At 40.3% G+C, this 14,366-nt stretch overlaps 1 protein-coding gene across 4 annotated transcripts in view; it reads left to right on the top strand.

Moving 5' to 3' along the window:
* The window catches only part of ABL2 (ABL proto-oncogene 2, non-receptor tyrosine kinase), a 73,939-nt gene that overhangs the window by 30,327 nt on the left and 29,246 nt on the right, over positions 1-14,366 (top strand). The window contains exon 1 of one of the 4 annotated variants that reach the window (XM_030572163.1): positions 3,005-3,266. The exons of 2 other annotated variants lie outside the window; for them this stretch is intronic. In XM_030572163.1, the coding sequence (XP_030428023.1) occupies positions 3,164-3,266 (103 nt within the window). In that variant the 5' untranslated portion in view covers positions 3,005-3,163. Of the gene's footprint in view, positions 1-3,004; positions 3,267-12,056; positions 12,166-14,366 lie in introns of those variants that run through there. One more of the 4 variants, XM_030572162.1, reaches the window with a different exon arrangement.

Here is a 14,366-nt window from a genome sequence, read left to right as displayed (position 1 = left end):
TTTTAGGAGATTTTTTTTCCTGCCTTGGCTCCTCTCTCGTCCAGAGCGAGAACAACAAAGAGACCACAAACAAAACCTCCCCCCACAGATTTGAAAGTATCTTCTTTTCTTATTGTCCTTTTGGTCAGGTGCCAATCAGGTTATTAGAGAAGGAGGGATTTTATGCTACCCTTAGCTATATGTTTATAACACCTCTAAATTTTATTGCAGTTCTCTGAATCCCTTCTGTTTTTACTATATCTTTTCCAAGTAAGAGTATACCCTTGACTTATATAGTGGTGTCATTCTATTTTCAGCATTGTTTTCTATCATATTCTTCATACATCATAAGATTATCTGTCTGCCTTTTTTTTTTTTTTTTTTTTTTTTTTTTTTTTTTTTTTTTTTGGACAGTTGTTGCAAATTGAGCAGGTATTGTAATTGAGATGTCTACAATGATGGCGAGATCTTTTTCCGAATAACTACAGTTGATTTAGAACCCAGCAATGTTCATGGGTATTTCAAGTTATTACCTCCAGTGCACATTACCTTGCATTTGTCAATACTGAATTTTATCTGCATTCATGTTTCCCATTCATTTAGTGGTTTGTTAGCACCATTTGAAGTTTAGTAAATTAAATAATTTTGTCATCTGCAAATGTTATCTCAGCATTCATCCCCTTTTCCAGATCCTGAAATATAATTAGCAACATTGGTTCTAGCATGTAACCTTCTGGATCCCTATTGTTAAAACATTGTACCATCTGAAATATTGATAATGTATTCCTACTTTCTAGCTATTAATCAGTTAATGACATATATCAATAATTTACATAGGAGCGGCCATACTGGGTCAGACCAAAGGTCCATTAAGCCCAGTATCCTGTCTTTTGACAGTGGCCAATGCCAGATGCCCCAGAGGAAATTAACAGAACAGGTAATCATCAAGTGATCCATCTCCTGTCACCCATTCCCATCTTCTGGCAAACGGAGAACAGGGATGCCATCCCTGCCCATCCTGGCTAATAGCCACGGATGGACCTGTCCTCCATGAATTTATCTAGTTCTTTTTTGAACCCTGTTATAGTCTTGGCCTTCACAACATTCTTTGGTAAAGAGTTCCACAGACTGACTGACTGCGCTGTGTGAAAAAATACTTCCTTTTGTTTGTTTTTAAATCTGTTGCCTGTTAATTTCATTTGGTGACCCCTATTTCCTGTGTGTTGAGAAGGAACAAATAACACTTCCTTATTTACTTTCTCCACAACAGTCATGAATGTATAGACCTCTACTATATCCCCCCTTAGTTGTCTCTTTTCCAAGTTGAAAAGTCCCAATCTTATTAATTTCTCCTCATACGGAAGCTGTTCCATACCCCTAATCATTTTTATTGCCCCTTTCTGAACATTTTCCAATTCTGATTATCTTTTTTGAGATGGGGTGACCACATCTGCATGCAGTATTCAAGAGGTGGGCATATCATGGATTTATACAGAGGCAATAAGATTTTTACCTCAGACTTCATGACAACCTAATTAACTTAATAGCCACTAACAAAAGATTTTATCAGAAGCTTGCTGAAAGTCCAAATTGTCAACTGGTTCTCCTTTGTTTAGTTGACATTTTCAGAGTTCTAATAGATTAGAGAGGTATGATTTACTTTGTATAAGTGGTGCTGTCTTGTCCCGATCATATGATTATCATTCTATATTTAATTATAGTTTCATCCAGCTTTCCTGATATTTGAAAGAGGGCTAACTGCTCTGTGATTCTCAGAATCACTTCTATTCAGCAATAGGTAAAACATTTACTGTCCTCGAGCATTTAAATGGCTGTGTTTTGTTAGCACTTCAGTCACTTCACCTTCCACCTCAAGTCATTGATGTATCCAGCCCTAGTTATAATTTGTTCTTAAGTTTATCTATTTGTTCCAATACTATTACTTTTGATACTTCAATTTCTAGTGGTACCTACTGTTTATTACCTCAAAGAGTAGGTCTTGGAGTTGCGTCTTCAACATTTGTAGGGGTGAAGAGCAAATCCCAACTCATTTAATTTCTTTGTCCTCCTCCACTGACTCCCTGGTAGCAGTGTTAATATTTTAATACATGTAATTGGCAAAGAAACAGTCCAGAGTTGGCATCTGATTAATTCTCTGATCACCATTTTTTTTTTCTGTGTAACATTGATTACTTTTAACATACACAATATCAAGCGTACCTTTTTGTACCTGTTTAAGTTCTTTAGTGAAGCTTGCTAAGCTAATAAGCTGTTTCACCTACACCTCCAAGCCAGAAAAGAAGACCTTTTTTCTGAGCTCATGTAATTTCAATGAGTGCTTTGTTTCCCTAAGTGCTGGGCATGGTGAGTAAATACTGCTACCAACAGATTTGAAAAAAACAAATGCAGTGACATAAGCCTGAAACTGAAAAGCTGTCCAAGTTGAGCTATGAATTCCCCTCTTGCAGTCTGGGTGCTATTGAAACCTTGGACATTTAGCAGCTGCAGGAATCAGGCTTGTGAATGGAGTCCCTTGTCTGCATCAACTGAGCCAATTAGAAGTGTCTTGGTTTAGCCAATAGGAAATGACATTGCAGCCAGTACCTAAATATAGTGTGTATGCATGCATATCTGTGATTACATACACACTTTCTTCCACTCAGAAGGTTCTCTCAGAAACTGTAGAAGACAGAGAAACAGAGCTGGCACAACTATAACTCAGCATAAAAGAAGACTGAGTTGTTTTGCTGTGAATATCAGACTCACAGAGTGAGATCTCAAGTTCTAGACATGAGAACCAGAAAAACCCTTAATGCTATTGCCTGGTCTCTCATTTTTACGGGGCTATGAGGCAGGAGTATTCACGCTTGAGCGTGTCATTTCTTGGAAAGAAAGGAAAAATTTCAGCTTATTTGCTCTTTCAACATAAATGCATCTGAAAGACTTCCCATTTAAAAATATTTTTCTTGTATTTAAACAAAAAAGATATTATGAAATCTGTTTTGGTTAAACAAAGAAAGTAGCTATAATCTTGAACAGCATTTGGCAGCTGGTGCTACACGTATGAATTTTTGGAAACTTTGTTAAAGCCAGAGTGTATTTGTGTTTCTAGTGACTGCATAGACTTGGTAGTTATTGAATATTCATTGTGGTTTGATGGAATTGAGCAGTGAGTCCTGCGCTAATGAGCATCTTGGGATTGCGTTTAAGAGTTAAACTGATGTACTGGAAATTCAGATTGTATCAGCTCACCTGGGGAACTTTGCCCTCGGAATATCCTCAGAAAGGTAAGCAGTATTGCCAAACTCTAACATTAAAAAATCATCAGTCATGCCTCAAAAAAAACATGAGATTGACTTTAAAAATAGTATTTTAGTATTATTTCCTTTCTGACTTTTGAGACTTTAGCTTATGTTTTCAAGCCTTTCTCTGCAATCCTGAGAGCTAGAAACTTATCTTAAAAACAAAACAAAAACAAGAAACTGAGATTCTAATGCAGTAATACTATTCCAGGAGTTTGGACTTTTAAGAAAAATACCAAATGTTACAGGAGTCATGATAAAATCATGAGTTGGAAAGAATTGTTTCAAATCACTGAAATATGATTTGGAGATTGAATAGTTTGAGATATTCTCAGAGGGTGTGAATAGCTGCTACTTGACATCTGCAGAACAAACTTACTTTGCCAGGTAGCTGTTCTGTTAGCATTGATGCTTCTAGCTCCATTAGTCTTAGGTGAGTGCATTGTTTTTCAAATAGTACTTTCACAGTAAAACTAGTCTGTCTCCTCCCCCAGAATTGTTTCTAGCTGTCATTCTACATATTTGATATTTCTAGAAATGTGTATTGGCACACACAATCTTTTTCCAGAATTGTGGAAGTTTCATTTGAGCACTTTGAAATAGATTATACAGTTGACAACCACTTGACTTTTTGTAGTAAGTCGCCCTAAATGACTTATACCTTGGAATTCTGTGGAAGAGGAGCTCTCACATGCTAAAAGTGACTATTTTTAGCTTCCTCTTTCCCACACTCCATGATATGCAGAATATCACTTTGAAGTTATGTTACCATAATTTAATATTTGAAGATGCACCCTTGCCTAGACCTCCTTACAATTCACACTTACTGAGAGTTAGGCCATGTCTACATTTACCGGGGATCCATGCTGCTGCAATCGATTCATTGGTGGTTGATTTAGCAGGTCTAGTGAAGACCTGCTAAATCGACTGCAGAGTGCTCTCTGGTTGACTCCACCAGAACAAGAAGAGTAAGGTAAGTTGACAGGAGAGCATCTCCTGTAGATGCAGCGCAGTGTAGACACCCAGTAAGTCGACCTAAGCTACATTGACTTCAGTTACGTTATTCACGTAGTTGGAGTAGCATAATTTAGGTTGACTTACCCTGGTAGTGTAGACAAGGCCCTAGTGGAATCTGTTCTGCTAATGGGGGTATAGCTATACAGTACTAGATTTCTCATCGTAAGTGTATATACAGTTCCTCAGCTATCTTTCAAGCCTGTGTGTGTCGTCATATTTCCTTTTACCCCAAATTGTCATTGCGTCTGTAATGTTGCTGCTGCTCGAGTGTAGTGGTAACATAGATTTGCCATTACGAATTTTCTCAGCTATCATAAAGCAGATTACTTTTGCAAATATCCAACATACTTTAGCTTTGTGAAACCCAAAGAGCAAGTACTGCAAGTGGACTATGTTTGCTGCTCCCTTTCCTCCCACTCAAGCACAACCTTCATTATTGCATATTAATAGTCATTTTTAGCTTTATTTTTTCCCCACTGCAGCAAGTATTTATTACCAATTCTATTAATATTTTTTACCATTAATATTGACTTTTTTCTTCAATCATTCTTATGCCTCTGATAGCCCTAAAGATATCCCTCCTCTTATTTGTTATTAGCTTACAGGTGTTGGATGGAACTCCTTGCAGAGTTTAATTGGCTTGAAGGGTGGGGGAGGGATAGCTCAGTGGTTTGAGCATTGGCCTGCTAAACCCAGGGTTGTGAGTTCAACACTTGTGGGGGCCATTTAGGGAACTAGGATAAAAATCTGTCTGGGGATTGGTCCTGATCTGAGCAGGGGGTTGGACTAGCTGACCTCCTGAGGTCCCTTCCAACCCTAATATTCTATGATTCTAAGGGTAAAGTGAGTGATATGCTTTCTTCTTCATGGTCTGATCACATGGTCTCCACAGCATTTCCAGGACACCTTCAACATGACTTTCCCACATGGTAGTGGACACACCACTATTAGATTACTGGGCTAACTCTCTAGTATTTAAGTGGAAGTCTTTTTTATGTCATCTTAAAATATATTTTAAAATTGAAATAAAACCCACTTCTCTAGGTGCTTTTATTTTAACAATTCACTCCTTTCCTCTCCAGTGTGCTTCAAAGTGACTGGTGTTTTTAGGGAGAAAGATGAAGTCTCTTATACTGTAATAATAAATGAACCACCTCCACTAAGATAATAATTTAAGAATTCCTGTCCTGGAAAAGAGCAATGGGTCATCTAATCTGCAGTTGAGTTTCTAAAAATGGCAATGCCAAATGTTTCAGTGCAAGGTGCAATGTCTTCATAATGTATCTAGTTGTTCGCTATTGAGCTATAGAGGGATTTCCTTCCTGACTTCAGCTGGTGAACAATTTAAACCCTAAAACAGAGGTTCTCACACTGTGGTCAGTGGACCACCAGTGGTCCACGAGCTCTACTCAGGTGATCCGCAGATAGTTTCTTCTAAGGGGTGCGCCTGGGTGGCCGCACAGGAGAGAATGAAGGGGCACCCACCTAATTAGTGGAGCCACGCAGGCATAGCTCTACTAATTAGGTGCCTCAACCCTGGAGAAGACTCACACATGTAAGGTGAGATGGTGGCCTTGGGGGGGAATAGAAGGTGGGTGGGAGGGGTCAGTAGGGTGAGAAGACGAGGTGGAGGGAATTTGGGACGTCCATGGTTGCAGTGGACAGAGAAAGAGGTGACTTTCCCCAGCTCCAGGGCTGCGGCTCCCAGGGAGAGATGGCCCTCCTTCCTAGCTCTGTGGCTGCTGTGGTTTTGGGGGGTCCCCCTTCCAATCCCCAACTTGGGGGCTGCAGCAGCGAGGGCAGGAGAGGGAGAGACCCCTCTCCTTTCCAGCCCTAGCTCGCAGGCTGTCGCAGTGAGGGAGAGAGGGCACATCAATTTCATTAGAAAGGTAAGACTACTGATATTAAAATTTGAGTTGTGTGCTTTTATTTGTCGAACAAAAAAAGTTTTTGTTTTGTTTTTTGATACAGCGCTTTTATCCAAGGCACTTTACAATAGTTAGCTAACGGTACAAACAACATTTGGAAAGATCCTTAAGTGGTCTGCGGAGACCCTCAGCAATTTTCAAGTGGTCCACAAAAAAGAAGTTTGAGAACCACTGCCCTAAACCATCCAAATCTGATGATCTGTAGGTTCTCTGTATGAGCCTGATGTAAGTCTGGCAGCTGGAATGTTGTATTTGGTTCTGGGCAGAAACATCAAAAGGGATGCAGGGGCAAGGTAAAGAATACATAAGTCTACAAATGTTTGGAAGGGTATTGACAGAAAGGAGAGAGAGGAATTGAGTTTAGTGCAACAGTGTACAACTAGGAGTAATGAGATGAAAAAGCTTAACTTCACTGCCACACATAATTATAAATAGAACTGTATTACATACCAAGCCAAGCATTTTACTTAAATGTGACTCTGAGCTGTGTGTGTTCGCTTTATTCAGTAGATTTGTTGCAGTGCAAGGTTTTAACATCATTCTGTGGAAGGCCTGATTACTGTAACTATTAATCTATGCATTGTTCTCTGAATTCTGTAGTTTGCTTTGAGTCATTTGGTTGCCTACCAGGGAGAAGCACCTGGGAATGGCATTTGGTTTCGTTGTCCCTATTTTTCCAAAGCCAGATGTGAGCTGTTAGAAAACCTTTAAATTGGTGTTTTCTCATGACCAAATAGAAGTCAGCATGGAGACTAAGTGGTCCTTCTGCGTCAGGGTTGATGCATGTTGATAGGGCAATGCTGGGAAGCTGCAACTGATACTCATGTTATATCATGTTCATTCAATGGACAGAAGCTCATTTTCCTGAGCTGTCAATCCAGCGGAACAGCTTGTGCTCTTGCTTTACTCAGTATGGTTTAGCAGGTGATAAATTTTAGCTAGTATACCCATTTATTAGGATAAAGTAAGCTTATACCTTCCTATTAATTTCTTTAGGAGGAAAGCTCTAATACTTTTTAGCTTCTTCTTGTGTCCTCCACCATGATTATATATCTTTTTAGAGTTGGGTACATGATACGGCTTGGTCTGTGGCCTTGGTGAGATCTTCCATGGTGCATGGTTCATCCAGGACCCAACAAATGTTCCATGGTTTGTGTTTCACCACAGTCATATGAGTCTGGATCATTAATAGTCCCACTTCTGCGTATTGACTTTTGATCTGCCACTGCTTGTTCAGAGCTAATTTAAACAACTTCAGGTTGACCAATCCTTCTCTCCAACTGTGGAAAGGTGTTCAGCAATGTCAGTGTGCATTTTGATGTCCTTGTCAAATATTTTGAGGCGTGAGCACCACATTACAAGTCATGTAGCTGCTGTTGTTGGTTTTTTTTGTTTTTTTTTAAAGCGGTTCCATTGCAGCTAGGAAGCTTTTCTGCAATTTCACATGTCTAACTGCTGCAGAGTGACCATATAGTGGATATCTGGTTTCTTCGACCTGTTGTAATTATTCCATTTGGTTTGTGATTGTTGTCCTAATATCAGGCAGAGTCGTTCCAAAAAACACATAAAGGCTGATCACATTTGTTGGTTTTAGACATCCTGTGATGTAGCGACAGCTGTCATAAACTTCTTTGTGGGAGCTGCTCTTTCCCACACCAGACATGGGTATTTGGATGTCAAATAGTGAAGTTCAATTGCTGTTAGTGTTGCTGGGTTGGTTCCTCATTTTTAATTTGTAAGCTTCCTAAGTATGTTGTTCCAAGGGCTAACTTTGCCTTTTGTCTTCTCCATGTGTGCCGTGAAGGAAAGAGTGTAGTCTAGCATCACTCCAAGGTAGACAGGCTTTCAGAAGTGGGTAAGTGATCCCCACATTCCAGATGATGTTGAGTTGCCTATTGGCTTCACAATTCCAGAAATGGAGGAGATTCACTTTTGTTTTTCTGGGTTTGCACAAAATTGGTTCTTGGCGTAATAGACTGAGAGCCCACACAGTGCCAATGTTAACGTAGCTTCGAGGCAGGCAAGATCTTGGCTTGGGCAGCAGTGCATAGTTCATCAGCATAGATAACTTCTTGGGCCAAGATGGATTGATTGATCATTCACGTAGGTGTTGGAAAGTATTGGCGAGAGTACACTCTTTTATGGTTTCAGTGAGTGCTAATTTAGATGCTACTGATGATACTTTTGATGTCAACATTTAACTATTTCACTTCTTAGCAAAGCATGTAAGAAAGAGGGGGAAGTGTTATATTTATGAAGAGCTATACTTGTTTCCTAAAATGGGATGTGTGGAAGATGAATATAGGGGAGTTGAAATGGACTGGGGATCTGCCAGTTAACTTGTATAGGCCTCTAACATGGCTGAAATTTAGAGGGGCACAGTTGGTTTCATTTTCCCGAGGGGTTTCCATCCAATAAACTGGGGAAAAACTGGAGTATAGGTAGGGCTCTTCATTTAACAATGGCTGAAGTGTTGAATGCCTTTTCTGTTTCAATTTTCACCAAAAAAGTTAAATGATTGGATGACTGACATATGAAACATCAGTGTAAACAGGGTTGGATCTGAGGCTAAAATAGAAAAAGAAGAAGTTAAGAATCTCTTAGACAAGTTACATGTCTTCAAGTCAGCAGGACCTGATGAAATGCATCCTAGAATACTTAAGGAACTGGCTGAAGAGATCTTTGAGCCATTACAGCTCATGGAGGATGAGAGGGATGCTAGAGGACTGGAAAGGGCAAATATAGTACCTATCTGTAAAAAGGAGAATAAGGACAATCTAGTGAATTATAGACCAGTCATCTTAACTTTGGTATCCAATAAGATAATGGAGCAAATAATCTATTTGTGAGCACCTAGAGGAAAATAAGGTAATAAGTAACAGTCAACATGGATTTGTCATGAACAAATCGTGTCAAACCCAACTAATGTCCTTCTCTAACAGGATAATGCCTTGTGGGTGGGGGGACGCACTCGATATGATATATCTCAACTTTAGTGAGGCTTTTGATACTGTCTCACATGACCTCAAACAACCTAGAGAAATATAGCCTAGACAAATCTACTATAAGGTGGGCGCACAACTAGCTGGAAAAACCATACTCAGAGTCGAGCTGGAAGAGCATATTGAGTGGGATCCTGCAGAGATCTGTCTTAAGTCCAGCTCTGTTGAATATCTTCATAAACGATATAGATAATGGCATAGAAAATACACTTGTAAAGTTTTGCAGATGATACCAAGCTAGGGGGGATTGCAAGCACTTTGGAGGATAGAATTATAATTCAGAATGATCATGATAAACTGGAGAAATGGTCTGAGTTAAGCAGGATGAGATTCAGTAAGGACAAATGCAAAGGACTGCACTTAGGAAGGAATAATCCATTGCACAAATAAAAAATGGGAAATGACTATCAAGGAAGGAGTACTGCAGAAAAGGATCTGCGGGTTATAGTGGATCAGAAACTGAATATGAGTCAACAGTGAAAAACTGTCGCCTCCCCCTACCCCAAAAAACCCCCACAAAAAAACAAAAAAAAACCCACCCCATTCTGGGATGTATTAGCAGGAGTGTTGTAAGCAAGACAGGAGAAGTAATTCTTCCACTGTACTCAGCACTGATAAGGCCTCAACTGGAATACTGTGTTCAGTTCTGGGCACCACACTTCGGGAAAGATGTGAACAAATTGGAAGAAGTCCAGAGGAGAGCAACAAAAGTGATTTAAAGGTCTAGAAAACGTGACCTACAAGGAAAGATAGAAAAAAAAATGGGTTTATTTAGTCTGGAGAAGAGAAGGCTGATGAGGGACATAAGTCTTCAAGTACGTAAAAGGTTGTTATAAAGAGCAGGGTGACAAATTGTTCTCCTTAACTACTGAGGACAGGACAAGATGTAATGGGCTTAAATTGCAGCAAAGGAGGTTTAGGTTGGACATCAGGAAAATTTTCCTAACTGTCAGTGTAGTTTAAGCACTGGAACAAATTACCTAGGGACATTGTGGAATCTCCATCTTTGGAGGTTTTTAAGAGCAGGTTAGACAGGCTCCTGTCAGGGATGGTCTAGATAATATGTAGTCCTGCCTTGAGTGTACGGGATTAGACTAGAAGACTTCACAAGGTCCCTTTCAGTCCTATGATTCTAGATATTTACTGATTTCCCCTTAGCCCTTCAATCTAGAAAGTTAAATAAAAATTGCAGGCCCATCCACGTCTTTTGCACAGTGGGTGAAGCAAGAGAGTCAGGGAGCCAGATTCTGGCAACTAAGATTGCCCAACTGCTGCAAGAAGTGGAAGGATGCACCTCATCAACAGTGACTTCCCATGGCAGACAGAGCCCCCTCCTAACCTCAGCCCTTTAACGCAGGAGTGGGCAGGGCCGCTCTGAAGGACTTGGATCAGGAAGGGACCCTGTTTGGCAGGGGAAGTGGACAGGGCTCTATGGGGTGGTCTCAGCTGCCAGGAATAGGCCCCTGGCCCAACTTGTTACACTACTGTGCAGCTTCAGCAACCCCCAGCCTGCAGTTACCCTTCTCTGCAAGCAGGAGCTGAAGGCACAGGCCCACAGAGCCTTGTTCTTTTCCTTTTCCCCTGCTGGACTGAACCTGCATAGCAGAAGCAGGCAGGGCTGGGCTGAAGGGTCAGGAGGGGGCTCTGTCTAACAAGGGTGCCAGTGTTCAGTGGCTGTAGCTTTCCACTCCCTTCCTGACTGGCCTTTTAGCGTGGCCCCATCCGCTTTCTCTGAACAGTGGCAGGGAGAGATGGGAAGGAGCTGTGTCCTGGCAGTTGAGACCACTGAGCTGCTGCAGGGAGCAAAAGATTTCCTCGGCTGCCAGATGTTTATTACACCTCCCTGCCCACTGCCCTTTGTTTTTGGTTTTTACCAATTTTCTCCCATTTTAAATTTTTTTTAATAAAACCCCACCAGTTCCTGGAAAATTTAAAACAAAAACTGAAAAGGAAGGGCCTTAAGTATAGTAAGTTTCAACTCCTTCCCCCATCCAGTTAGTTTCTCTTTTGCTGCTGTTAAATCCTTACAAACATCAAAAGGAATGCAGAGAAACCCTTATAAAAATTACAGGAATTTCAAAAATTCCTTTTTAAAGGCAGCTCTATAAACTGATGTTTGTTTAAATTAGTCAATTTTAAAATAATCAGTTTTTCTGTGGCCTTTTGAAATAACATAAGTGTTCTGACTTGGATATTCATAAACAAAAAATGTAGGTTTACTGTGCTGTTTATACTTTGTCTTTTTAAAAGGTGTGAGTTAGGACCAGAATGTCAACATCACCACATTTTTATCACTGATTACCAGTTCTCTAGCTTTTGTACATCTTACTCACTCTTTTAATGTTTCTTTAATGTAGTTACTTGTCATTTCCTGTAAATAGCATATGAGCAGTTGCATGTAGTGTGGAAAATGACTCAAGCTGGGTGGCCCCCTTAAATTGATGACATGGTAGATAATTTGGATGAAAGCTAGCTGTTTCCTTGGAGAAATCATGATTCTTATGGTCTTAATTTGCTAACCCTAATGGAACAAAGACTAACTTGCTTGATGCCAGAGATGTTTCAATTTGCAATCCATTCTCCACCTCCTCCTCACACTGTCCACAGTGCATTGGGAAGCTCCACCCTTACTATGCTTTTAGCAATAGTAGCTAGATAGAGCACAAAATGTATTTTCTCAGTGACAACGCCTCTTGCTCCTGGAGTGATGCTTTTCCTGTCAGTTCCCAGTCATGTGAGTAGTAATCACATAGAATGACTTGTTCTGGGAGTGGAATTCTAAGAGTGCTTGTATTTAGCAGTTCCTTTTGCTTGCTGTCGAGCACAGTATGATCCTGGGAACGGTTCTACTACAGTCCAGCAATTATGGCAAAGAGGAGAACCTGCTTTGCTGTCTCTGCAATGAAGCCTCTGATTCTGGTTTATCAGATTTCACAGGTATGGTGTATGGAAATACTACACAGCACCCCTTCATGCCTATGTTGCTGTGTACGCTGAATAGAGGACTTGAAAGGAAACAAAAGTCTCTTTCTTCCTTATAGTACAAGATCAGCTATAGGAAGACTGAGGATTTGTTTTTGTTAAGTTTTTTTAGAGGATTATTACAACTTGTCATATTGAACAGTTATACCTATTTTATTTCAGAGGAGTAGAGAACTTTAGTGTTCTGATTCTAAAATGTCAGGTTTAGGACTTTCTTTTAACTGTCTGTTCAGTTTTGTGCGGGAAGAGAAGTAACAGTAGCATGGGAAAAAAGGTACCTTGCAAATTGTCGGAACGGGAAAGTGAGTATGCCAGGAGGGGAGTAAATTCTATAGTGGGAACAAAGAACAGGAAAAGGAAAGGGATGGATGAGACACAACCCTTTTCCTTGATCAAAAATGATGCAATATAGTATGTAAGAGAAGTGATTTTCTAGAGTGTAAATCTTCACTGTGGGGGAGACTAATGCAGTAGTACCATAACAATTATTTTATGATGCAGCTTAAAGTTAAAAGGATCTAGAGTTTAAAAACTAGAGGTTTCTAGTTTGGTGCCCTACCCTGGATCTAAATGTAGCGCTTATGAAGTATTCACTCTATGGGGTTATTATACATACATGTCATTGTTTCCTTGATGAGTTAGACAATCAACATACGTAAATATAGCTTTTTCCATCTAGCAGTTTTTTTTCCTGCCCCTTATTCCTCCTGAAAATAAGGCTCCTATGTGCCTAAATCGCTTTTGAAAATGGAGTTAAATCTTATAAATCCCTCAGGTGCTTTTGAATATTTTACCTCTGATCTCACTGACTGCTGAGAGTTACTCTTCAAACGTCAAACCATTTACTTCAGTTTTGCTTTTTTTGGTATGTAATACTTCTCTTATGAACATGCACAGACCTCCTAAGCATTCAAAAGGAAGTAATGGTAGTCCCACATCTGCTTTGAATTCCTATTGGCGACTCAGGCCTTGGCTACACTGGCGCTTTACAGCGCTGCAACTTTCTCGCTCTGGTGTGAAAAAAACACCCCCGAATGCTGCAAGATACAGCACTGTAAAGCGCCAATGTAAACAGTGCCCCAGCGCTGGGAGCACGGCTCCCAGCTCTGCAAGCTAAACCCCATCAGGATGTGGAGTACGTGCAGCGCTGGGACCACACTCGCACTTCAAAGTGCTGCCGCGGCAACGCTTTGAAGTTTCAAGTGTAACCATACCCTAAGGGTAGTACCACAAATGGTTTAATGTGGGTAGTGTTGCTCAAGGCTTTGGAATCAGCAGCAGGTGGCATACCTACTGCCGCCTTTGGTCTGGGCTTTCCCTCTGGTTAAAGTATCCTCTGCTGAGCTGCATGTGGGCAGGCTAGAAGATCTTGACTGGTTGTAGTGCTTGATTCAGCAGCATTGATATTCTGCTCCTGCTATGAAGTTAACAACTAGATTCATAGTAACTGATTATACATCTGCTATAGCCTTTCCTTAAATTTGGGCTGGGTGCTCATGTATTAGCCACCATGGCTTGAATTGAAACACTTGCATTTTTTATCTAAACTATATTTAAACTATATTTGACTGTAAAAGAAAACTGTGTGCACACTTTTAAAAAATCTCTGACTTTAAAGCAAGTGCATAATTGAAACCAGGAAGACATTTGCACCTTGGTTAATGTAATTTGAGGCCAAAAGTACAAATCTCTTTAAAGAGAGTGCAAGTCCTTATCACACACTTGCAGCATTTCTGCTCCTTTAAGGGAGGAGGACAGTCTGGTCACAAAAGTAGAGAGCGCTGGGAGTCAGGAGACTTTCTTTGTCTGAGGCTTGGTGTGTGACCTTACCCAATGCACTGAAAGATTTGGAATGGCTTTGATGGAAGGCACTACAAAAGTGTAAAGAATGTATTATTTAATTACTATTTATTTTTGCTCCATAAAGACAGCTGCTTCTAGGAATTGGTGCTCCTATCCGTTGCCACTAAAACATTTCAGTGCTAATTATTTGACGTGTATATACATGCCCAGCTAGAAGAAACTGTGCTGGGATTTGGGCACTTGTGCTATAATTTATCCACCAGGATTTTCTCATGTTGTCTTGTGATACCAGTGTAGTACTGTAGTATTCTCTAAAACCAATTGGTGTTGATGAGATGACAGCAATCCGTGTA

Source organism: Gopherus evgoodei, chromosome 8, assembly GCF_007399415.2.
Source record: "Gopherus evgoodei ecotype Sinaloan lineage chromosome 8, rGopEvg1_v1.p, whole genome shotgun sequence".
Classification (NCBI taxonomy): domain Eukaryota; kingdom Metazoa; phylum Chordata; order Testudines; family Testudinidae; genus Gopherus; species Gopherus evgoodei.
Note: the sequence above shows the minus strand (reverse complement) of the source record. Positions and strands in the feature narration are given on the sequence as shown.